Source organism: Cherax quadricarinatus, chromosome 35 (genome assembly GCF_038502225.1).
Source record: "Cherax quadricarinatus isolate ZL_2023a chromosome 35, ASM3850222v1, whole genome shotgun sequence".
In the NCBI taxonomy this organism is placed as follows: Eukaryota; Metazoa; Arthropoda; class Malacostraca; order Decapoda; family Parastacidae; genus Cherax; species Cherax quadricarinatus.
In genome coordinates this window covers 1,524,763-1,551,391 of record NC_091326.1, presented here as the reverse complement: position 1 = coordinate 1,551,391, position 26,629 = coordinate 1,524,763, and the positions used below count along the sequence as shown (strand labels likewise).

At 37.3% G+C, this 26,629-nt stretch overlaps 1 protein-coding gene across 6 annotated transcripts in view; it reads right to left on the bottom strand.

Annotated features, from left to right (window-relative positions):
• Positions 1–26,629, bottom strand: part of LOC128695050 (ral GTPase-activating protein subunit beta) — a 78,056-nt gene that overhangs the window by 2,876 nt on the left and 48,551 nt on the right. For 5 of the 6 annotated variants that reach the window (XM_070091291.1, XM_070091294.1, XM_070091296.1 and 2 more), the window contains 11 exons: positions 25,971–26,169; positions 24,545–24,758; positions 23,328–23,351; positions 18,830–18,923; positions 11,458–11,616; positions 10,784–10,954; positions 9,642–9,777; positions 8,465–8,626; positions 7,224–7,354; positions 6,901–7,033; positions 3,568–3,703 (listed from right to left, as the gene is read on the bottom strand). In XM_070091291.1, coding sequence (XP_069947392.1) covers positions 3,568–3,703; positions 6,901–7,033; positions 7,224–7,354; positions 8,465–8,626; positions 9,642–9,777; positions 10,784–10,954; positions 11,458–11,616; positions 18,830–18,923; positions 23,328–23,351; positions 24,545–24,758; positions 25,971–26,169 — 1,559 coding nt within the window. The remainder of the gene's footprint in view (positions 1–3,567; positions 3,704–6,900; positions 7,034–7,223; positions 7,355–8,464; positions 8,627–9,641; positions 9,778–10,783; positions 10,955–11,457; positions 11,617–18,829; positions 18,924–23,327; positions 23,352–24,544; positions 24,759–25,970; positions 26,170–26,629) is intronic. The other variant, XM_070091293.1, reaches the window with a different exon arrangement.

The following is a 26,629-nucleotide window of genomic DNA, read 5'->3' as shown; positions in this document are numbered from 1 at the left end:
ACATTTCCACCCTTTCAGTTTCTATTACTTGACTAAACGGACACAGTAGCTATGCTCCACCATGAAGAATTGCTCCACAATTTGGCTGTAAGTAATTATTAATTGCATATTAAATAATTTTAAAACTTTAATACTATTTCCAATAATTAATTTTCTCACTACTTTTATTTATTTGTTAACACACTGGCTATCTCATACCAAGGCAGGGTGATTTTTACTTATATTCATTTTACTATAAGTAAGAATTCTTAATACAGTACATACTTACTGTGCTCTTCCACCTACTTTCTTACATTTTTTCCCCCTCCTTCAAGTTTGACATTAATTACAGTATATAGAGCTGGTTGGAGGGAGGGGGTAAAGGAGGTTTTGTGGGCGAGGGGCTTGGACTTCCAGCAAACGTGCGAGTGTGCTAGATATGAGTGAATGGAGACAAATGGTTTTTGGAACCTGACAAGCTGTTGAAGTGTGAGCAGGGTAATATTTTGTGAAGGGATTCAGGGAAACCGGTTAGCCGGACTCAAGTCCTGGAAATGGGAAGTACAATGCCTGCACTTTAACCCTTTGACTGTCGCGGCCGTATATATACGTTTGTGAGGTACCGTGTTTGACGTATATATACTCATAAATTCTAGCGGCTTCAAATCAGGCAGGAGAAAGCTAGTAGGCCCACATGTGAGAGAATGGGTCTGTATGGTCAGTGTGCACCACATAAAAAAAATCCTGGAGCACGCAGTGCATAATGAGAAAAAAAAAACTCCGACCGTTTTTTTTAATTAAAATGCCGACTTTGTGGTCTATTTTCGTATAGTATTTGTGGTTGTATTCTCGTTTTCATGGTCTCATTTGATAGAATGGAAACTATATTATAGAAATGGAGGTGATTTTGATTAATTTTACTATAAAAAGAACCTGGAAATGGAGCACAAAGTACAGGAAATGTTTGATTTTTGCCGATGTTCAAAAGTAAACAAATGATGTCATTTTCCAATAAATGTCCAAATAGCCATTCTAATACGCAGTCATGAATGGGTTGATGTAATTTTTACAATTATTACAGTATTGCAGTAGTCTGCATAACAGTAAATCTTCTATTTTTTGTTTGAATAAAATTTCAAAATAAAAAGCAAGAGTAATATCACAGGGACCTGGAGACATGACTGATGAACAAAGAAAATCTTATTTTAGAGCCAGGAATGTCTGCATTGTTCATTCTGGACCTTATTTTGAAATTGTCGTATTTTTTAATTTTCGTGAAATTGGCCAAATTGCAAATTTCTGACCATGTTATTGGGTAGTTGAAATCGGTAAATGGGCAGTTTCTTGTGCTCAATCGATAGAAAAAATAGAAGAAATAGTTATGAGTTTGGTTGACTGGAATAATGGAATTAGCCGAAAATAGGGCTCAAAGTGGGCGAAATTGCCGATTTTTAAATATCGCCGAAGTCGCTAACTTCGCGAGAGCGTAATTCCGTCAGTTTTCCATCAAATTTCGTTTTTTTGGTGTCTTTACAATCGGGAAAAGATTCTCTATCATTTCATAAGAAAAAATAATTTTTTTTTTTTCGAATATTTTGCGACACCAGGAGCAACTTCAGGATTGGGCCCTTCGACAGTCAAAGGGTTAAAGGAGGGGTTTGGGATATTGGCAGTTTGGAAGGACTTCTAAACTGTTGTATATGAGCACCTCTGTAAAGACAATGATTATGTATGAGTGGCAATGAAAGTGTTGAATGATGATGAAAGTAGTTTTCTTTCTTTTTGGGTCACCCTACCTTGGTGGGAAACTGCCCAGGGAGGTACTACCATCCTGCCAAGTGAGTGTAAAACGGAAGCCTGTAATTGTTTTACACGATGGTAGGATTGCTGGTGTCTTTTTCTGTCTCATACACATGCAAGATTTCAGGTACGTCTTGCTACTTCTACTTACACTTAGGTCACACTACACATACATGTACAAGCATATATATACACACCTCTCTGGGTTTTCTTCTATTTTCTTTCTAGTTCTTGTTCTTGTTTATCTCCTCTTACCTCCATGGGGAAGTAGAACAGAATTCTTCCTCCATAAGCCATGCGTGTTGGAAGAGGCGACTGAAATGCCAGGAGCAAGGGGCTAGTAACCCCTTCTCCTGTATATATTACTAAATGTAAAAGGAGAAACTTTCGTTTTTCCTTTTGGGCCACCCCACCTCGGTGGGATACGGCCAGTGTGTTGAAAGAAGAAAGAGCTGTTTATTTAATAAATACTATTTATTACAACATTACATTTTAATAAGAATTTAAGGAATAATAACTTAACCCTTTGACTGTCACAACCCCCAATCCTGAGGTGTCTCCTGGTGTCGCAAAATTAAAAAAAAAAAAAAATTATTTTTTCTTATGAAATGATAGAGAATCTTTTCCCGATTGTAATGACACCAAAAAAACGAAATTTGATGAAAACTGACGGAATTATGCTCTCGCGAAGTTAGCGACCTAAGCGATATTTACAAATCAGCGATTTCGCCCACTTTGAGCCCTATTTTCGGCTAATTCCATTGTTCCAGTCGACCAAACTCATGGCTATTTCTTTAGAACTCCATTTTTTCTATCGACTGAGTACAAGAAACTGCCCATTTACTGATTTCAACTACCCAATAATGTGGTCAGAAATTTGCAATTTGGCCAATTTCACGAAAATTAAAAAATATGACAATTTCAAAATAAGGTCCAGAATGAATAATGCAGACATTCCTGGCTCTAAAATAACATTTTCTTTGTTCATCAGTCATGTCTCCAGGCCCCTCTGATATTACTCTTGCTTTCTATTTTGAATTTTTATTCAAACAAAAAATAGAAGACTTACTATTATGCAGACTACTGCAATACTGTAATAATTGTATAAATTACATCAACCCATTCATGACTACATATTAGAATGGCTAGTTGGACATTTATTGGACAATGACATCATTTGTTTACTTTTGAACATTGGCAAAAATCAAACATTTTTCCCTACTTTGAGCTCCATTTCCAGGTTCTTTTTATAGTAAAATCAATCAAAATCACCTCTACTTCTATAATATGTTTTCCATTCTATCAAATGAGACCAAGAAAATGAGAATACAACCATAAATACTATACGAAAATAGACCACAAAGTCGGCATTTTAATTAAAAAAAAAAACGGTCGGAGTTTTTTTTTTCTCATTATGCACTGCGTGCTCCAGGATTTTTTTTATATGGTGCACACTGACCACACAGACCCATTCTCTCACATGTGGGCCTACCAGCTTTCTCCTGCTTGATTTGAAGCCGCTAGAATTTATGAGTATATATACGTCAAACACGGTACCTCATAAGACGTATATATACGGCCGCGACAGTCAAAGGGTTAAGCTTCTTACACAACTTTCATTTCCTTGCATAAAATTTTGCAATTTCTCATTTAAGAGAAACCTGATAGACAACATGAAATCAACTGCAAAATACCAAGCTACTGATCACAAGAGGAATATCTAAAAAGTAATGACAAATACAAATTCTGATAACCTTCAATCATCCATCATATAGAATAAATACCCACTTTGCATTCTGTCCCTGAAGTTTTATTCTGAAAAGTCCATTAGTGAGGGGATGTATGAAGATAATATATACATTAGCTTCTTTGTCCTTCCACGAGCTGGATTCTAAGCCTGTTACAGTCTCGCATAGCAGTTCATCTGAAAGGCAAGGCTTATGTTTTAAAAAAATAACTGCAGAAAATTAACAAACAAAATATAGCTCTAAAAAACCTTGATATTTATGGCTTATAATGATTGTCTTGTCAATAAACTTGAGCCTTCAAAGATTCCTTCCTAAAGGTTCCCATCCTTGGTTATGTATAAAATGTCTAGCAAGTGTCATTGCATTAAAAATATCACCTATCAAAAGACATAAATTAGTTCAAACATCTATTAAATACTATAATAAAGCTTAAAATTATTCATCATCTGGATATGTCTGCATCATGTATTTGGTGCAGCAAGAAAAACTATCATCCATCACTTTTTGCCCTGCTGCACAATAAATTATCACTGTCTTACACTAGGAAAAGACATTTACAGGTACAGTGGTACTTTGAGTTTCGAACAGCTCCCAACTCGAACAATTATGTAAGTGTATTTTTGTTAGGTAAGACACATATGCAACAGTTAGGTATCTCTATTTCGAAACGTTTCGCCTACACAGTAGGCTTCTTCAGTCGAGTACAGAAAAGTTGATAGAAGCAGAAGATACTTGAAGACGATGTAATCAGTCCATCACCCTTGAAGTTTTGAGGTCGTCAGTCCCTCAGTCTGGAGAAGAGTATTGTTCCATAGTCTTAAACAATATGGAGTTGAAGTGACAGGATGGAGCCTATATACTGCAAGGAGGTGAGATGTAGGCCACTAGTAGAGGTAAGAATATTGTCGTTGGAAGGTCAGGTTCCTCTCAAATCCAGCCATTCTCACTAGTATAAGTTTACAAAGTTGATTTCAGGTCTGTACCAAGATACCCTTGTGTTGCAGTGTCTGACAGAGTGAACATTGAAATGGTATAAAATACCAACAGGTTGTTAGGTAAGACACACATGCAACAGTTAGGTATCTCTATTTCAAAATGTTTCGCCTACACAGTAGGCTTCTTCAGTCGAATACAGAAAATAGAAATAGAGATACCTAACTGTTGCATATGTGTCTTACCTAACAACCTGTTGGTATTTTATACCATTTCAATGTTCAAGTGTATTTTTGTAAGTGTTTTTTTAAATGTATTTTTGGGGGTCTGAAGCCGACTAATCTAATTTACATTATTCCTTATGGGAACAAACTCGTTTGGTAATGGCATTCGAACAGCCTTCTGGAATGAATTAAGTTCGTAACTCAAGGTACCACTGTACTTTACATTGCAACGCACAAAGCCACACTCTTGAAGCTATTTATTAATGAGGGATGGTGTAGAATGGAAGGTATTATTATTATGTCCTGTCTAAGGGCAATGTGTGGTGTAAATATTATGCAGAAAATTCGGAGTGTGGAAATTAGGAAAAGGTGTGGAGTTAATAAAAGTATTAGTCAGAGGGCAGAAGAGGGGTTGTTGAGGTGGTTTGGTCATTTAGAGAGAATGGATCAAAGTAGAATGACATGGAAAGCATATAAATCTATAGGGGAAGGAAGGCGAGGTAGGGGTCGTCCTCGAAAGGGTTGGAGAGAGGGGGTAAAGGAGGTTTTGTGGGCAAGGGGCTTGGATTTCCAGCAAGCGTGCGTGAGCGTGTTAGATAGGAGTGAATGGAGACGAATGGTACTTGGGACCTGACGATCTGTTGGAGTGTGAGCAGGGTAATATTTAGTGAAGGGATTCAGGGAAACCGGTTATTTTCATATAGTCGGACTTGAGTCCTGGAAATGGGAAGTACAATGCCTGCACTTTAAAGGAGGGGTTTGGGATATTGGCAGTTTGGAGGGATATGTTGTGTATCTTTACACGTATATGCTTCTAAACTGTTGTATTCTGAGCACCTCTGCAAAAACAGTGATTATGTGTGAGTGTGGTGAAAGTGTTGAATGATGATTAAAGCATTTTCTTTTTGGGGATTTTCTTTCTTTTTTGGGTCACCCTGCCTCGGTGGGAGACGGCCAACTTGTTGAAGAAAAAAAAAAAAAAAAACCACTCCAACACTATATCCCCCCTGCTTTTAACATTTCTGTCATGATCCCATCAGTTCCAGCTGCTTTACCCCCTTTCATTCTACGTAATGCCTCGCGTACCTCCCCCACACTTACATTCTGCTCTTCTTCACTCCTAAAAGATGGTATACCTCCCTGACCAGTGCATGAAATTACCGTCTCCCTTTCTTCCTCAACATTTAAAAGTTCCTCAAAATATTCTCGCCATCTACCTAATACCTCCCTCTCCCCATCTACTAACTCCCCTACTCTGTTTTTAACTGACAAATCCATACTTTCCCTAGGCTTTCTTAACTTGTTTAACTCACTCCAAAATTTTTTCTTATTTTCATTAAAATTTCTTGACAGTGCCTCTCCCACTCTATCATCTGCTCTCCTTTTGCACTCTCTCACCACTCTCTTCACCTTTCTTTTACTCTCCATATACTCTGCTCTTCTTATAACACTTCTGCTTTGTAAAAATCTCTCATAAGCTAACTTTTTCTCTTTTATCACACCCTTTACTTCATCATTCCATCAATCACTCCTCTTTCCACCTGCCCCCACCCTCCTATAACCACAAACTTCTGCCCCCACATTCTAATACTGCATTTTTAAAACTATTCCAACCCTCTTCAACCCCCCCACTACTCATCTTTGCACTAGCCTACCTTTCTGCCAAGAGTCACTTATATCTCCCCCGAACTTCCTCCTTCCTTAGTTTATACACTTTCACCTCCCTCTTACTTGTTGTTGCCACCTTCCTCTTTTCCCATCTACCTCTTACTCTAACTGTAGCTACAACTAAATAATGATCCGATATATCAGTTGCCCCTCTATAAACATGTACATCCTGGAGCCTACCCACCAACCTTTTATCCACCAATACATAATCTAACAAATTACTTTCATTACATGCTACATCATACCTTGTATATTTATTTATCCTCTTTTTCATAAAATATGTATTACTTATTACCAAATCTCTTTCTACACATAGCTCAATTAAAGGCTCCCCATTTACATTTACCCCTGGCACCCCAAATTTACCTACTACTCCCTAATATGAAACTAATAAAGCTTCAGCTTTTGGGCCCCTAATCCCTCTGGGATTAGGGGCCCTAAAGCTGAAGGGGTTGCAAAGGGTCCCCCCCCCAACCTTCAGGGCTCCAAAAATGTAGGTACACCACTGGTCATCCACAAATGTAAACAAAGCATGTAAGTAAGCTTACTTGCTGGGAATGTGTAACAATCATCAAAACTCTCCATCCACACTATGTACACTTTGTGGTCACTACAAGACATGGCACTTGTTTGCCGACCAAATTTCCGGTGTTTGTTGTCACTTCCATGACCATATGACATCTGAAAAATGAGTGCAATTAGTAGATGAGCACTTTAGTTCTATATCTCTTACTTTAAAATTAATATCAGTTACATGATTTCCATAGCTATAAAACTGGATTATTTACTTTTACAAATATTTACTGTATAACCTACAATAATCTAAACAGAATAATTAACAAATAGTACAGAGTATTTGCGTAGAACACACCTGGGAAGTATGTGAGGAAATTGATGATCCAGCATCTACATCAGTATCATAAGGAGGAAGAGAATCTGAGCGTTCACTACCAGACCCGCCACCACCACTAACACGATCACATGGCTCAAGAACAAATCCAACTGCAATAACAATTACAGAACTGTAAATGAACTTTGGGGATCACCTTCCAACTACCTTAGAAATAAAGTATACAAAATAGTAAGTTAATACAGCATGCAATCTGCTATTACACATTGTGTTAACTCAGTTTTTTCTATCGCTTCGTTTTCATTTTAAATCATTAATGATATTATGAGAAACAAGTGTTTTGAGCAGGAATAATGAGATTCCATCCCATTCAAGATTCACTCCTGTTAACTGGACTCATGAGAGAGGAGTGTCTTACTCCAACATCTACTAAAAAATTCAACTCAATTTTCTATTTGCTTTAAAAAATTTTTTACTTCTTTCATAGAACAACTTTACTGCACCTAACAGCTTCTCAATAACAGCACTGACTTCCAAAATGTTTTATATGGCATTCTAATTCCCCATCATAAGATTTTTCAGAACCATTTCTACAACACACAGTTTTTAATTTTATATGTTTTTTATCACACTGGCCATCTCTCCCACCAAAGTAGGGTAGTAGTTGTGACATTAGTAGAGTACTTTGACCAAACACTCAACACAAATAAATACTACCATACCAAGTTATAATAACCAGTCAATTTAAAAAAAAAAAACATTAAATTATTGTCAAAAGAATCTCCTGAAAGTTTCCTGAGGTCCCTACAGGACCTCAGGTGACAAAAAAAAAGCATTCACCATTACCATTCATTCTTGCCAGAAGTGTGCAGACATCAAAATTCAAATGGATTGTGATGCACTGCTAGTTCCAATGAATTTATGTTAATTTGTACATGAACATCACAAATCTGTGTGAAGCTGAAGATGAAAATATGAGTTAGACTGTTAGAGGAAAAAAAATTTTTTTCTAACCTTATAAAAGCTGCATTTAGTAATGGTTATTTTGAGAATCTGTATTATCATTACCAGAATAATTATCCAAAAAGAATAACCACCACCTGAAGGAAAAGTAACAAGCACTAAGTTGATCCTGTCAACTTTCAGACACACTCCTTGGTGAGTTGGATGGTGTAGTAGTATAAAATAATTCAATCATCATATGAGCAAATGAGAGATTGATCTTAAACTGAAAGCAAAATAGGCAAATCCTGTGAACTTACCCATATTAACATTACTTGTGCTTGGTGGTTGGGTGCCAGAGGATTGATTACCAAGTGTTGGTGCAGGCACAACAAAGGCTATCTCACTGAGGGCATCAGACCAGTATAATACATGGGAGCGTCCACTGAAGCCACTGCCGCCATGGTTTCCATCAACTGCTCCTAGAGAAGGAAAGACAAAAGGTATTTGAAGCAAAATAGAAGCTGACTATACAGTATTCAAAAGTAGTTCTTTTTAAGGTAAAAACAAGAAACCCATTATTACACTGGCACTAGTACTGTGCCAAATAACACATTAAAGTGTATAAAAGACTATCAGAAATAAGAATTTTGGGGGGCAGGAGTCAAGGGAGAATCAGTAACAGAACAAGAGGCTACAATTTAAAATTACAAAAAAAAATTAAATACATAAAAGATACTGAGAAGTGCTTCCTCACAAATACAGTGCTGTGCTGGTAAAGGTATATCAAAGGTACAGAATTGGAAAATGCATAAGAAAAGGAAAGAGCAAGGGAGGAAGTAAGTTAACACCTTATTAAGATAAAAAAAATGACTACAATTCATATGACTACATTATATTAAATCAATTACAAAATTAAGAAACAAACTGATTTTTTAATAACCTAATGTCTGAATTGTCAGGAATCATGTGGTAGACATGCTTGATTCCCTTGCAAATATAGTACCAGGCTGCATACAAAAGGGTAAATATGCTAAGTGAAAACACAATGGGGAAAAGCAAGAAAATCAATGCAGAGTAATACACATATAGAAAATACAGTACATCAACTAAACAAACTATCTATAATGACAATTTATTAAAGCTGATCACATGAAATATCCTCTGCATTAAGTCTCACCCCATCCACAAGTTTCAAGACAACAAAACTGAATGAAATGACCCTCATTTATATTCAATCAACTTTTTTACCATAGATCTTAAATGTATGTCTCACATACTTTGCCTTCTTCCCATTATTTGCAAAGCCATTTACAGTATTTTGACTTGCAATGCTCTAAATATATCAAATTTGCTTAAAATAACCAGGATATATTCTCTATCTATATTTTGAAACACCTATTTCATTCACACTTAATATTGCATGTCATTCAAAACATGTATGACTTAAAAGATAATTATAATATAGTACATGTTAGAGACTAGCAAACAATGTACCATCAGTTGGTGGTGAAGTAACTGTGAAAGCAGTAGATGTGTGACCAGTCCAGCCTGGGTGCTGGTGAACACACACAGTCCATCCCAGACCATTTAACAATTCCAAGAAATGAGGATGTACAGAACTGGAAGTCACCTGAAAATAAATTGATAATTAACTTAAAAAAATGTTTTTTAGCAGAATAAGCACACTGGATAATACATACATCAGCTGCTTATAAATAAACCATGTATTCCCTATTACATAGCTTCCTTAAACTTGTTGAAATAGACTGCCACAGTGAAATTTTGTTTTAATAATTGTCAAGATATAGAAAGTAAGCCTACGAGATAAGGCTACCTACTGAAGGTGTCAAAACAAGAACACTATTCATAATTAAAAGATACCTGAAAAACTCATACAGAACTGGTGCATGCTTCAAAGGCTGTAAGTGCCCTATCCTTGATAAGAGAATAGTATATGGGATAGGTCACATGATGGCATAAGAGGAATACAACCGAAATAGAGAGAAAAATTAACTGGCTCATCCTTACTAATAAGCCACGCATTAGTTTTTTTTTTTTTCAACAAACTGGCCGTATTCCACCAAGGCAGGGTGGCCCAAAAAGAAAAACAAAACTTTCTCTTTTTAAATTTAGTAATCTATACAGAAAGGGTTAGTAGCCCCCTGTTCCCAGCATTTTAGTTGCCTCTTACAACATGCATGGCTTACGGAGGAAGAATTCTGTTCCACTTCCCCATGGAGATAAGAGGAAATAAACAAGAACACGAATCAGAAAGAAAATAGCAGAAAACCCAGAGGGGTGTGTATATATATGATTGTTCATGTATGTGTAGTGTAACCTAAGTAGAAGTAGAAAGACACCCCTGAAATCTTGCATGTTCATGAGACAGAAAAAAAGACACCAGCAATCCTACCATCATGTAAAACAATTACAGGTTTCCATTTTACACTCGCTTGGCAGGGCAGTAGTGCCTCCCTGGGCAGTTGCTGTTTACCAACAGACTACCTACAACGTATTACAGTATTATCATTAAATCCTTATTTTGCACACTCTTGAGTGCTCCATATTTAGACATATCTCAAGAGATTTATTGTTTTGTGGTTTAAACCCCTAAAGACAATATGATGCTAACTTACCACATTTGAGAGAATATCTTGTGGTGCACTTTGACCAGCTTGGACATAAAAAACATGTGCTGTATCCACAGTTCTATTGTTGGTAGTATCGAGAATATCAATATCTCGAGCAAATCCAGCTATACTCGAGTCCAAAGCAACCAAAGATGGTACTGCAGACTCAACTGATTCCTGCAAACAAAATAATTATTTAAAACATGGATACAAGTAGCAAAATGGTAGAGGTTCAAATAGCATAAAAAATAGTGATGTTCATGTACTTCTGGAAAGACAAATACAGAATATACATATGAATGCTTTATATTTCAAAGGTTTACAAAAAATACAGGTACAGACAGGGTAGTATTTGCATGGAGTTCAGGAAATGCACTATGACATTTCTTTTAAACGATGAAATTTTACAAATTTACAGTTTCTCCTGATAGGATGGCCAATACTGTAAATTCCTTTATTTCTATGGAGTTTCTATAAAGATCATTCAGACACCCATACATAAGTGTTGGCACTACTCTGACCTTTTTTTATATATCAAATACTAATTTTAAAAATTCCTTATACAATTAAATACCCAATAATTTTATGTAAATCAGTTTTCAAAATAATTATACTCTTCAAACAATGACAATGATACAACAAAGTCCTATTTCATATAATGAGGTCACAAGTACTTTTACCTGCAGTGCATCAATAGATAAAAATCCAAAGTGAGACAGCAAAAGACGAGCTGTCTGGAATTCTAGGCATAGTGGAGGAGCAACACATTCTGTTTCAACATCTGGGTACTCAGAGGTCTCTCTCTCAACCTGTCGCCTTGTGTTTTCTTCAAATGCAATCTGATGAAAGGAATACAATGACTGTTTGGAATACAGGTCATATTATGAAAAACTAACAGCTGTTTTAATTTTTTATTTACATGTCATCCTCAGTAAAATGTGTCTGTGTTCGTATTCATCCCCACGATCTCTTATAAGTAATCATTCAGTTTTTAAGAGAATCTTTTTATAATCCAGTATTTTCATATCTCAATTTAATATTCTATTCTAGATCAAAAGTCAGAGTAAATATTTTGTACAAAATATATGATCAATTTTTTTTTTTAACTCATTGGCTGTCTCCCACCAAAGGGTGACCCATAAATGAGAGAAAAAAAAAAACACTTTCATCATTCATTCAATCACTGTCTTGACAGAGACATGCTGACAACACAGCTCAGGTGGCCTATTGTTTATTTGCTCATTTTACATAAAACATCAAATATTCTTTATTTATTGCTTATTCATTTGCTTTAAATATTAATTTCTGTTAAAGTTTTTTTTTATGCAACATGTATTGGGGTAGTAGGTTGGTAGACAGCAACCACCCAGGGAAGTACTACCGTCCTGCCAGATGACTGTGAAACAGAAACCTGTAACTGTTTTGCATGATGGTAGGATTGCTGGTTTCTTTTTCTGTCTCATAAACACGCTAGATAACAGGGATATCTTGCTACTCCTACTTACACTTCGGTCACACTTCACAGACACGCACATGCATATATATATACATACATCTAGGTTTTTTCTCCTTTTTCTAAATAACTCTTGTTCTTCTTTATTTCTTCTTTTGTCCATGGGGAAGTGGAAAAGAATCTTTCCTCCGTAAGCCATGCGTGTCGTATGAGGCAACTAAAATGCCGGGAGCAATGGGCTAGTAACCCCTTCTCCTGTAGACATTTACTAAAAAAGAGAAGAAAAACTTTATAAAACTGGGATGCTTAAATGTGCGTGGATGTAGTGCGGATGACAAGAAACAGATGATTGCTGATGTTATGAATGAAAAGAAGTTGGATGTCCTGGCCCTAAGCGAAACAAAGCTGAAGGGGGTAGGAGAGTTTCAGTGGGGGGAAATAAATGGGATTAAATCTGGAGTATCTGAGAGAGTTAGAGCAAAGGAAGGGGTAGCAGTAATGTTGAATGATCAGTTATGGAAGGAGAAAAGAGAATATGAATGTGTAAATTCAAGAATTATGTGGATTAAAGTAAAGGTTGGATGCGAGAAGTGGGTCATAATAAGCGTGTATGCACCTGGAGAAGAGAGGAATGCAGAGGAAAGAGAGAGATTTTGGGAGATGTTAAGTGAATGTATAGGAGCCTTTGAACCAAGTGAGAGAGTAATTGTGGTAGGGGACCTAAATGCTAAAGTAGGAGAAACTTTTAGAGAGGGTGTGGTAGGTAAGTTTGGGGTGCCAGGTGTAAATGATAATGGGAGCCCTTTGATTGGACTTTGTATAGAAAGGGGTTTAGTTATAGGTAATACATATTTTAAGAAAAAGAGGATAAATAAGTATACAAGATATGATGTAGGGCGAAATGACAGTAGTTTGTTGGATTATGTATTGGTAGATAAAAGACTGTTGAGTAGACTTCAGGATGTACATGTTTATAGAGGGGCCACAGATATATCAGATCACTTTCTAGTTGTAGCTACACTGAGAGTAAAAGGTAGATGGGATACAAGGAGAATAGAAGCATCAGGGAAGAGAGAGGTGAAGGTTTATAAACTAAAAGAGGAGGCAGTTAGGGTAAGATATAAACAGCTATTGGAGGATAGATGGGCTAATGAGAGCATAGGCAATGGGGTCGAAGAGGTATGGGGTAGGTTTAAAAATGTAGTGTTAGAGTGTTCAGCAGAAGTTTGTGGTTACAGGAAAGTGGGTGCGGGAGGGAAGAGGAGCGATTAGTGGAATGATGATGTAAAGAGAGTAGTAAGGGAGAAAAAGTTACCATATGAGAAGTTTTTACAAAGTAGAAGTGATGCAAGGAGGGAAGAGTATATGGAGAAAAAGAGAGAGGTTAAGAGAGTGGTGAAGCAATGTAAAAAGAGAGCAAATGATTGAGTGGGTGAGATGTTATCAACAAATTTTGTTGAAAATAAGAAAAAGTTTTGGAGTGAGATTAACAAGTTAAGAAAGCATAGAGAACAAATGGATTTGTCAGTTAAAAATAGGAGAGGAGAGTTATTAAATGGAGAGTTAGAGGTATTGGGAAGATGGAGGGAATATTTTGAGGAATTGTTAAATGTTGATGAAGATAGGGAAGCTGTGATTTCGTGTATAGGACAAGGAGGAATAACATCTTGTAGGAGTGAGGAAGAGCCAGTTGTGAGTGTGGGGGAAGTTCTTGAGGCAGTAGGTAAAATGAAAGGGGGTAAGGCAGCCAGGATTGATGGGATAAAGATAGAAATGTTAAAAGCAGGTGGGGATATAGTTTTGGAGTGGTTGGTGCAATTATTTAATAAATGTATGGAAGAGGGTAAGGTACCTAGGGATTGGCAGAGAGCATGCATAGTTCCTTTGTATAAAGGCAAAAGGGATAAAAGAGAGTGCAAAAATTATAGGGGGATAAGTCTGCTGAGTATACCTGGTAAAGTGTATGGTAGAGTTATAATTGAAAGAATTAAGAGTAAGACGGAGAATAGGATAGCAGATGAACAAGGAGGCTTTAGGAAAGGTAGGGGGTGTGTGGACTAGGTGTTTACAGTGAAACATATAAGTGAACAGTATTTAGATAAGGCTAAAGAGGTCTTTGTGGCATTTATGGATTTGGAAAAGGCATATGACAGGGTGGATAGGGGGGCAATGTGGCAGATGTTGCAAGTGTATGGTGTAGGAGGTAGGTTACTGAAAGCAGTGAAGAGTTTTTACAAGGATAGTGAGGCTCAAGTTAGAGTATGTAGGAAAGAGGGAAATTATTTCCCAGTAAAAGTAGGCCTTAGACAAGGATGTGTGATGTCACCGTGGTTATTTAATATATTTATAGATGGGGTTGTAAGAGAAGTAAATGCGAGGGCCTTGGCAAGAGGCGTGGAGTTAAAAGATAAAGAATCACACACAAAGTGGGAGTTGTCACAGCTGCTCTTTGCTGATGACACTGTGCTCTTGGGAGATTCTGAAGAGAAGTTGCAGAGGCTGGTGGATGAATTTGGTAGGGTGTGCAAAAGAAGAAAATTGAAGGTGAATACAGGAAAGAGTAAGGTTATGAGGATAACAAAAAGATTAGGTGATGAAAGATTGAATATCAGATTGGAGGGAGAGAGTATGGAGGAGGTGAATGTATTCAGATATTTGGGAGTGGACGTGTCAGCGGATGGGTCTATGAAAGATGAGGTGAATCATAGAATTGATGAGGGGAAAAGAGTGAGTGGTGCACTTAGGAGTCTGTGGAGACAAAGAACTTTGTCCTTGGAGGCAAAGAGGGGAATGTATGAGAGTATAGTTTTACCAACGCTCTTATATGGGTGTGAAGCATGGGTGATGAATGTTGCAGCGAGGAGAAGGCTGGAGGCAGTGGAGATGTCATGTCTGAGGGCAATGTGTGGTGTGAATATAATGCAGAGAATTCGTAGTTTGGAAGTTAGGAGGAGGTGCGGGATTACCAAAAGTGTTGTCCAGAGGGCTGAGGAAGGGTTGTTGCGGTGGTTCGGACATGTAGAGAGAATGGAGCGAAACAGAATGACTTCAAGAGTGTATCAGTCTGTAGTGGAAGGAAGGCGGGGTAGGGGTCGGCCTAGGAAAGGTTGGAGAGAGGGGGTAAAGGAGGTTTTGTGTGCGAGGGGCTTGGACTTCCAGCAGGCATGCGTGAGCGTGTTTGATAGGAGTGAATGGAGACGAATGGTTTTTAATACTTGACGTGCTGTTGGAGTGTGAGCAAAGTAACATTTATGAAGGGGTTCAGGGAAACCAGCAGGCCGGACTTGAGTCCTGGAGATGGGAAGTACAGTGCCTGCACTCTGAAAGAGGGGTGTTAATGTTGCAGTTTAAAAACTGTAGTGTAAAGCACCCTTCTGGCAAGACAGTGATGGAGTGAATGATGGTGAAAGTTTTTCTTTTTCGGGCCACCCTGCCTTGGTGGGAATCGGCCAGTGTGTTAATAAAAAAAATAATAAATAAATAATAATAAAAAAAATGTATTGATCATCGTACATGTTATTTATGGCCACTTATGTTTCAATTGTTAAAGTCAGCTTTTAAGTGTTTCTGCTATGGTTTCATCTACACTTGGGGGGTTTCCTATTTTTTTCCCATTGTAGTTTATGTAACCACTTTCTCACATACAGTAGTCCCCCCACATCTGTGGGCGATGCGTTCCAAGACCTACCGTGGATGCCCAAAACTGCAGATAATAGCAAACCCTATATATGTTGTTTTTTGTTTACATACATACCTATAATAAAGTCTAATTGATAAATTATGCACAATAAGACAGGATGATGTTGATGGTTGGGGATCGTAGATAGTGGACATGGTTTGTTTTTCAACCTCTTGGAAAAACATCATGATAGGAAGACGTTTCTTTCTTTTCAGCTCATTAAACTTTTGCTGGAGAGGTTGTAAAGCAGGCCAGTGTGGGTACAGAGGACAAAGAGAGAAGAGTCGTGTACTGAGCATGACAGGTCAGGAAGGTTTCACTGTGTTACTCAGAATGGCACGCAGTTTGAAACTTATGAATTGTTTATTTCTGGAATTTTCCATTTATTATTTTCAGGCCACTGTAAACTGTACATAACTGAAACAACGGAAACTGAATCCACTGATACAGGGGGTCTCTACTATACAGTGGACCCCCGCTTAACGATCACCTCCCAATGCGGCCAATTATGTAAGTGTATTTATGTAAGTGTGTTTGCACGTGTATGTTTGGGGGTCTGAAATGGACTAATCTACTTCACAATATTTCTTATGGGAACAAATTCGGTCAGTACTGGCACCTGAACATACTTCTGGAATGAAAAAATATCGTAAACCAGGGGTCCACTGTATTATTTTCTGACCGAATCTTCACTCCTTTTTCATTCCCCAAAAAGAATTATTTTAATCAAACTGTCCCATATCATCACCTGAATTTTCTTTTAATTTTTTAAATAATCTTTAATTTTTTCTATGACAATCTTGACACATAATCTACATATAACTCCCGATGCATTCATTGTTCAAGCACCTCAAAAGTTTTGGCTCTGCTCCTTCCACCTTCGTACCTGACCATGGTGTTACCCTCGAGTCCTTCACCTCAATCAATTTACATCTTAAGAATCTTAAATAGTAATTACCTATTTTTTTTTTTTCATCAAACCGGCCATATCTCACCGAAGCAGGTGACCTAAAAAAAACGAAAGTTTCTCTTTTTAAATTTAGTAATGTATACAGGAGAAGGGGTTACTAGCCCCTTGTTCCCGGCATTTTAGTCCCTTCTTTTGACACTCATAACTTACAGAGGGAGAATTCTGTTCCACTTCCCCATGGAGAATTTGTTTATTTTACTGTACTACAGCTAGCCCTCCACTTTCGCGAGTTCCACTCTCGCGAGCTTCAAACATTCGCTGCCCAATCATATTTACCAAACAAATGTGGGAAAAAAGTACAGGAAAACGCTTCTCGCCGAGGTTAACAAAGTCGTGAGGAAGACTGTGGAGTTAGGAAGACTGGAGTTAGCAAGGCTAGTGGGTGGTGAAGGGTTCGAGGACATTCAAGAGGGCAAGGTGAGAGAACTGGTCGAAGAACATGCACTGGGCCTAAATGATGAAGAATTGTTGAAAACTGTGCAGGCAGAGAGTGAGGATGAAGAAGAGTGTGTTGCTGAGGCAAATCAACCTCAAGCCCTCACCCCTGAAAAACTAGGGCAAGTGATGAGGATGACAGACCCATTGATGTTGAGGGCTTCGAAGGTAACGAGCGACATTGATAGGAGCATAATTCCCTACAAAACTCTGTTTGTAGCTATGAAGAGGAAATGGTCTCAGTTGCCCATCACAATGTTCTTCACAAGGAAGCCTGCCACTACCCTTCCTGCTACCCCTACCGCCTCACCTGAACCCGTGGTAGAATCCGACCGTTGCTAACTCTGACTCTAGCAATATCAGCAGTGACACTGGCAGTGAAGAGTAAGAATTCACATGCTAGACTCATCATGCCATGCAGTTACACTCCATATAATCACCTCCATTCAACTGTCATCGGTAACTGCATGGCTAGCATCACCATCATTGTCATTGTCATCATCACAAGTCATCAGAGTTCGTCTGCCTAACCTTATGAGTGGCGAGTTTTGTTTGCTCATTATTCGTTATTAAACCATAACATGCGTGTACAATACTTTACAATGTTTTCATGTGTTTTACGATTGTTCGTGGTTCAACAGGTTAAGGAAGCAGTATTGTTAGGCTAAGTAAATGCTATTATTATATTTCCCTACAATATATTTACGCATCAAAACATCCGTGAATGCTACAGTACAGTATTATTATATTTCCCTACATCATGTTTGTGCACCAAACATTTGTGAATTTTCAAGGTTCGTGAGGTTCTTGATTCCCTAACCCTCGCAAATGTGGAGGGCCTCCTGTATATTTATTTACAAATTACAAGAACCATTTGGTTATTCAGTGCTTTAAACATTTTCAATTTCTAACAGTACCAAAGTAATACTATCATTAATAACTCCCTAATGGTATGACTAATTCATTCTCCTAGTACATAAATCATGATCACAAAGCAAATAAAACTGTTCAAATTATTTTTCACATTTCATGATCCACATCCATAATTCATTCTGCACCATTAGCAAATTCAGACAAAGGGATATAAATATGAACACCATTTTTGCCAAGACACTGGGTTCTTAACCATGTGTGCAACCTGTGGGAAGAGTGGCACTCCTCCAAGAGAAGAGAAACTGTCCCTAGACAAACTTGCCAAACCCCATAAGTGCATTAAGATGATCAAGTATAAGTGGGAATCACCTAATTGTAGCTACAGGAACTAAGCTATGCTCATAGTATCCTCTCTTCATTAATAAGTTCATATTTTATTTTATATTTCCAATGGTTGTAGCATTGACTACCTAATCTTTCAAATGATTCCATTCTCTTATACTAGTGTTTACTCAACTGGATCCACTCTAGTAACAAGGCTAGTAGGAAATATGAAACTTTATTTTAGTCTTATTTTATTATTAATGCATTTCCTGGCAAACCGATTTTTAATACTGACAGTGAAATTCAATGTAATTTTACCTGGTGATCCAATATTTGAAGAAGCTTATCGTGTTCCAGTGCAGATCTTTCATCATTCATGATCACACTCTCCAACGATGGAATGGATTTGTCCCTGCAATTAATTTATTTATAAGATAACATTCTGATTAGTCCAGAATTGAAATACTGTATAGTGTATTCTTATTTATATTTACTTACAGCAGCCTATTAATACCTAAATATGACATAAGTACTTTAATATACTATGAAGAGCAATTTTTTTTTTTCAACAAGTCGGCCGTCTCCCACCAAGGCAGGGTGACCCAAAGAGAAAGAAAATCCCCAAAAAGAAAATACTTTCATCATCATTCAACACTTTCACCTCACTCACACAATGAAGAGCAATGTATGTAAATAATGAGATAACAAGCAAGATCCCTGTGGTCCAGTTGTATGCTTTGGGAAAAAAAAAAAAATGTTTTTAGGAAATGGCAGCTAATTGCATTGTCAAAGGTTGAAAATAAGCAACTACAAAATTTCTTAGTTAAAATGAATACAGAGAAAATCTTACTACAACAGACTTAGCAAAATATATACTGTAGTTTTAATATTTTATAAAATGAAAGAGCAGACTTGTAAATAAATTTAGTAACTTTTAAATTGTGGCACATAGGAATCTTTACCACATCCCTCTTCCCAGGTAATCCTTGCAATCAAAGGCAACCAACTAGCCCGTGGCATTTTCTAAATCTTATTTTTCCTTGTGACAAAATTTTTTTTTTTAACAAGTTGGCCGTCTCCCACCAAAGCAGAGTGACCCAAAAAGAAAGAAAATCCCCCTCCCAAAAAATACTTTCATCATCATTCAACACTTTCACTTCACTCAAACATAATCACTGTTTTTGCAGAGGTGCTCAGAATACAACAGTTTAAAAGCATATACATATAAAGAAACACAGCATATCCCTCCAAACTGCCAATATCCCAAACCCCTCCTTTAAAGTGTAGGCATTGTACTTCCCATTTCCAGGACTCAAGTCCGGTTATATAAAAATAACCGGTTTCCCTGAATCCCTTCACTAAATATTACCCTGCTCACACTCCAACAGCTTGTCAGGTCCCAAATACCATTCATCTCCATTCACTCCTATCTAACACACTCACACATGCTTGCTGGAAGTCCAAGCCCCTCGCCCACGAAACCTCCTTTACCCCCTCCCTCCAACCTTTTCGAAGACGACCCCTACCCCGCATTCCTTACCCTACAGATTTATACGTTCTCCATGTCATTCTACTTTGATCCATTCTCTCTAAATGACCAAACCACCTCAACAACCCTTCTTCAGCCCTCTGACTAATACTTTTATTAACTCCACACCTTCTCCTAATTTCCACACTCTGAATTTTCTGCATAATATTTACACCACACACTGCCTTTAGACAGGACATCTCCACTGCCTCCAACCGTCTCCTCGCTGCAGCATTTACAACCCAAGCTAAAAACCCATATAAGAGTGTTGGTACTACTAAACTTTCATACATTCCCTTCTTTGCCTCCACAGATAACATTTTTTGTCTCCACATATACCTCAATGCACCACTCGCCTTTTTTCCTTCATCAATTCTATGATTAACCTCATCCTTCATAAATCCATCCACCGAGACGTCAACTCCCAAATATCCGAAAACATTCACTTCTTCCATACTCCTCCTCACCAATTGATATCCAATTTTTATCTAAATCATTTGATACCCTCATCACCTTACTCTTTTCTATGTTCACTTTCAACTTTCTAACATTACACATATGTACTCCCAAACTCGTCCACTAACCTTTGCAATTTTTCTTTAGAATCTCCCATAAGCACAGTATCATCAGCAAAAAAATTACTGTCAATTCCCATTTTGTATTTGATTCCCCATAATTTAATTCCACCCCTCTCCTGAACAACCTAGCATTTACTACTTTTACAACCCCATCTATAAATATATATTAAACAACCATGGTGACATTACACATCCCTGTCTAAGACCTACTTTTACCGGGAAGTAGTCTCCCTCTCGTCTACACACCCTAACCTAAGCCTCACTATCATCATAAAAACTCTTTACAGCATTTAGTAACTTACCACCTATTCCATATACGAACTTGCAACATCTGCCACATTGCTCCCCTCTCCACTCAATCATATGCCTTCTCTAAATCCATAAATGCAATAAAAACTTCCCTACCTTTATCTAAATACTGTTCACATATATGCTTCAATGTAAACACTTGACCTACACATCCCCTACCCACTCTAAAACCTCCTTGCTCATCCGCAATCCTACATTCTGTCTTACCTCTAATTCTTTCAATAATAACCCTACCGTACACTTCTCCTGGTATACTCAGTAAACTTATTCCTCTATAATTTTTACAATATCTTTTGTCCCCCTTCCCTTTATATAAAGGGACTATACATGCTCTCCATCAATCCCTAGGTATCTTCCCCTCTTTCATACATTAAACAAAAATACCAGCCACTCCAACACTATATCCTCCCCTGCTTTTAACATTTCTGTCATGGTCCCGTCAGTTCCAGCTGCTTTACCCGCTTTCATTCTACGTAATGCCTCACGCACCTCCCTCACACTCACATCCTGCTCTTCTTCACTCCTAAAAGATGGTCTACCTCCCTGGCCAGTGCATGAAATTACCGCCTCCCTTTCTTCGTCAACATTTAAAAGTTCCTCAAAATATTCTTGCCATGTACCCAATACCTCCATCTCCCCATCTACTAACTCCCCTACTCTGTTTTTAACTGACAAATCCATTCGTTCCATTATAATATAAATTCTAAAATGAAAAATGTTAGCTCTGTTTTTCACTGTTAAAAACAACAATGTTGTATGATCAAAAAACATTGTTCTTACCATAACATACATTTTATTACACCTCCTGGGAGGGTCCAAGCCAAGCTTATGCTCATTTTACTTACTATCTTTACAAACTATATTACAATATATTTTATCACAGCTGATATCTGTGTCACTGTTATCAAAATCCTGCTGTACAATAATACTAATGTTTTCTTCCCAGAATGTATTGTCCTCTTTATTGTGACACCCATTTTATTACTAAACAACCTCCTTGGTGGGTGATGAACATTTTTTATTTGATATAAATATTCAGCACAAGACCTAAAATATTTGCTAGATATAAATTATGTACTTCTTACTTTAACCCTTCGACTGTTGCAACCCCCAATCCTGAGGTGTCTCCTGGTGTCGCAAAATTTAAAAAAAAAAAAAATTATTTTTTCTTATGAAATGATAGAGAATCTTTTCCCAAATGAAATGACACCAAAAAAACGAAATTTGATGGAAAACTGATGGAATTATGCTCTCGCGAAGTTAGCGACCTCGGCGATATTTACAAATCGGCGATTTCGCCCATTTTGAGCCCTATTTTCGGCTAATTCCATTGTTCCAGTCGACCAAACTCATAGCTATTTCTTTAGAACTCCATTTTTTCTATCGATTGAGTACAAGAAACTGCCCATTTACCAATTTCAACTACCTAATAATGTTGTCAGAAATTTGGAATTTGGCCAATTTCACGAAAATTAAAAAATATGACATTTTCAAAATAAGGTCCAGAATGAACAATGCAGACATTCCTGGCTCTAAAATAACATTTTCTTTGTTCATCAGTCACGTCTCCAGGCCCCTCTGATATTACTCTTGCTTTCTATTTTGAATTTTTATTCAAACAAAAAATAGAAGACTTACTATTATGCAGACTACTGCAATAATTGTATAAATAACATCAGCCCATTCATGACTGCATATTATAATGGCTAGTTGGACATTTATTGGACAATGACATCATTTGTTTACTTTTGAACATTGGCAAAAATCAAACATTTCCCCTACTTTGAGCTCCATTTCCAGGTTCTTTTTATAGTAAAATCATTCAAAATCACCTCTACTTCTATAATATGTTTTCCATTCTATCAAATGAGACCAAGAAAATGAGAATACAACCACAAATACTATACGAAAATAGACCACAAAGTCGGCATTTTAATTAAAAAAAATGGTCGGAGTTTTTTTTTTTCTCATTATGCACTGGGTGCTCCAGGATTTTTTTTATATGGTGCACACTGACCACAGACCCATTCTCTCACATGTGGGCCTACCAGCTTTCTCCTGCTTGATTTGAAGCCGCTAGAATTTATGAGTATATATACGTCAAACACGGCACCTCGTAAGACGTATATATACGGCCGCGACAGTCAAAGGGTTAATAAAATTGTTGCTTCATGTTCTGCTGGTTGCCCACTTGGCAGATCATCAAGATGAAACAATTTAATGGTTAAGATCAAGTTCCATGATGTAGTAAAAACAATAACAAACAATTCATCTGAATTCTATCCTTTGGATACAAGACAATAAATCTGAATGAAAATCTATCTAAAGTTCATATTATAAATGCCCTAAGATTAAATAAAAAAATAAAAGTACCAATGATCTTGGCCAGAGACCCACTGACCTCCAAAGCAATCCCAAGCATCCTCTTTGCATGGGGAACACAATCATTATTAAAATGCACTGAAACAACCAAATAAACATACGTAAAGACAACCATGTTATAATATCCCGTTCTGCTTGCTGAAAAAATGGAATAATGGCAAATAAAGTCATAAGCCTTCCTGTTGTAAATAAACCAAATAAAGCATCAATACTATTTTTTCAGAATGAAAAGCATTTTCCTGTACTTGGTTTGATGAACCACTCCAGTAATCAATATTTATCAGATTTACCCCTAAATTACCAGTTTGGGACCTCCCTACCACTTTTTTGATCAGTCTGGTTTCCTTCCTTCATTTTTCTTCAAGCTCTCCTGCTTTTTCTATGATGAACTGGACTCACAACAAACCACGGAATGGGTGGGGACTGAACTTCCAGCAAGCGAGTTGTAAAACACCAGGCCAGCATGTCATTTAGGATATCTTTCCAGTGTGTTTCATTTAGGACATGGATGATTTGATCCCACTGCATGTTTATGTTATTGAAGTTAAATTTGGTGAAGAAGGGAGATCTAAAATTGGTTGTCTAGGGAGTACAACTGATAGAAAGTGCTTTGTAAAGTGGTTCAGCAGAAACAATTTACAGTACATACATTACCATAAAATAGTAATTAAATAAACAAGTTAATAAATAAAAATCCACAAAACTCAAAAAATGAAGCAGTGATGAATTTTAATTTTGAAATTAAGTTTGTCTACATTAGGTAAGCAATTTTCAGCTACTATCCAAAATGCGTGATCAATAATAAGCTGAACTCGTGTGGTAACTAAATACAGTGGACCCCAGCTTAACGATCACCTCCCAATGCGACCAATTATGTAAGTGTATTTATGTAAGTGCATTTGTACGTGTATGTTTGGGGGTCTGAAATGGACTAATCTACTTCACAATATTCCTTATGGGAACAAATTCGGTCAGTACTGGCACCTGAACATACTTCTGGAATGAAAAAATATCGTTAACCGGGGGTCCACTGTATTTAAAGTGCAAGTTATATTACAAACAATTTATGAAGCAATTACTTTTCCATTCATAAATAATAATTATTCACAGTGCAACTGGCTTGTATACTATCTCAAATATTCACCATCTGTCTCTTGTAAAAATGACCAATTACTATTAATTTCATGTAATCATTTAATTACATAACAGAGTTATAGCATTTATTTTAAAACTTACGCTTTACAAAGAGGTATCCTGTCAACACTGTCAGGGAAGTACTTAGGCTTGACGCTGTGCTTAATTCCTACATCGTTCATGGGCAAAGGACGTCCTGGGTTAACTGTGTACAGCTTTGCTGATGATTTGTGCCTGGGTAAATGACGAAGCTGCATGGTCCATGCCACTCTACCAAATGGCCCACGTATGAGTGCTGTTACTGTTGGCTGAGGATCTGGTGAAACAAATTATGATGTCCTCCCAAAAAAAATGTATACAATTTAATTTTCTAATAATTCTGCCTTAACAAAATCTAACATAATTTCTCAAACACCAAAATGCTTTGGGCATAATTTCAATTTTTTTAAAAGCTTCTACAATACTGCATAATTTTCAAAGTGAAACTCAAATCTACCTCACAAGATTCATAAAACTTATTCCAAGAAAAATTCTGGGGCCAACAAAATGAAATGAAGCCTGTAAAGACAGCCTTTTGGATACTGGAATATGTTTAGTGAGCTTCACACAATTCCACTTAATCACTGTTGCTCCTGCATCTAGAAGAAGCACCTTCCCAAACACACAGGGAAAGCAACTGAAAGAATGCTGTTACAAACACCAAAACAAACTGAACTAGTGGGTGATGCATTGAGGTATCTGTGGAGACAATGAATGTTATCCATGCAGAGAAGGGAATGTATAAGAGTTTAGTGGAACCAACACTGTTATATGGTTGTGAAGCATAGGTTATGAATTTTGCAGTGAGGAGGCTGGAGGTAGTGATGATGTGTCTGAGGGCAATGTGTGGTGTAAATATTATGCAGAGAATTCATAGCTTGGAGATGAGAAGGAAGTGGAGAGTTATTAAAAGCATTATCCAGAGGGGTTGTTGAGGTAGTCTGGACTTCAGAGAGGATGGATCAAAACAGATGATTTGGAGAATGTATAAATCTGTAGTGAAGGGAAGGTAGGGATAGAGGTCACCCTAGGAAAAATTGGAGGAAGGGGGTAAAGGTGGTTTTGTGTGCAATGGGCTTGGACATCCAGCAGGCATGTGTAAACATGTTACATAGGAGCAACTGAAGGTAATTGGTTTTTAGGACTTAATGAGCTGCTGAAATGTAAGGTAACATTTTCTGAAGGGATTAAGGGAAACTGTATTTTTCACCTCCAGTCCTGGAGGTGGAAAATATAGTGCCTGTACTCTTGAAGGAGTGATGGAGATATTTGCAGTTTAGAGGGGCATCTGAACTGTAGTTTCAGCATGCCTTTGGCAAGACAGTGATGGAGTGAATGATGGTGAAGGTGTTTCTTTTACAGGTCATCCTACCTCAATGGGAGATGGCCAGTGTTAACAAGAAAAAGATTGTTTTGTAGAATAAATAAGCTAATTGTGTTTTTCTGTTTTTTTTTTTTTTTAGGTGTGTGACAGAGGGAACTGTGATACCTTGATGATTGCCAAGCGGTTGTTCTAAGAGGGCCAGCATAATTGAATTTTGGGCAACAAAATATCTGAAGTGCTGAGCTGCAGAGTCTCGTGTGAGCTGGTCTGAACCACCCCAGGTGTTACAGTGTCGCAGAAGAGTCACCTCATCTAATAGTGATGATAATGATTCAGCACCGCACACCGATGGAAAAGTGCCAACCTGTAGAAAAAAACAAAGTATAAAATAACTGATCAAGTTTATTCTTCAGTTTCTCATATTTTGCTAATTTCAAAACAAAATATATAAACTGGTCTGAACTGTAGTAGCCATGAATAATTAGTGTAATAAAAAAGCTCTTCAAAGTTGAACTTATGGTCCTTGAAATGCATAACAAACATGCAGAAAGTAAACCACGTCATTAATATGTTTCTTTTTTAATACACTGGACATCTCCCATTGAGGTATTGTAACCTATAAAAAGAAACACTTTCACCGTCACTCATTCAATTAATGTCTTGGCAGAAGTGTGCCGACATCACAGTTCAGATGGATGTCTGAACTACAATATCCCGACCCTCCTATACTCTCAAACTTCTGCACACACCAACACTGCATTCTTCAATCTATCCCTTATTTTTTCAACCCCTTCCTCATTATCTGTACTCTCTCTAGCCCACCT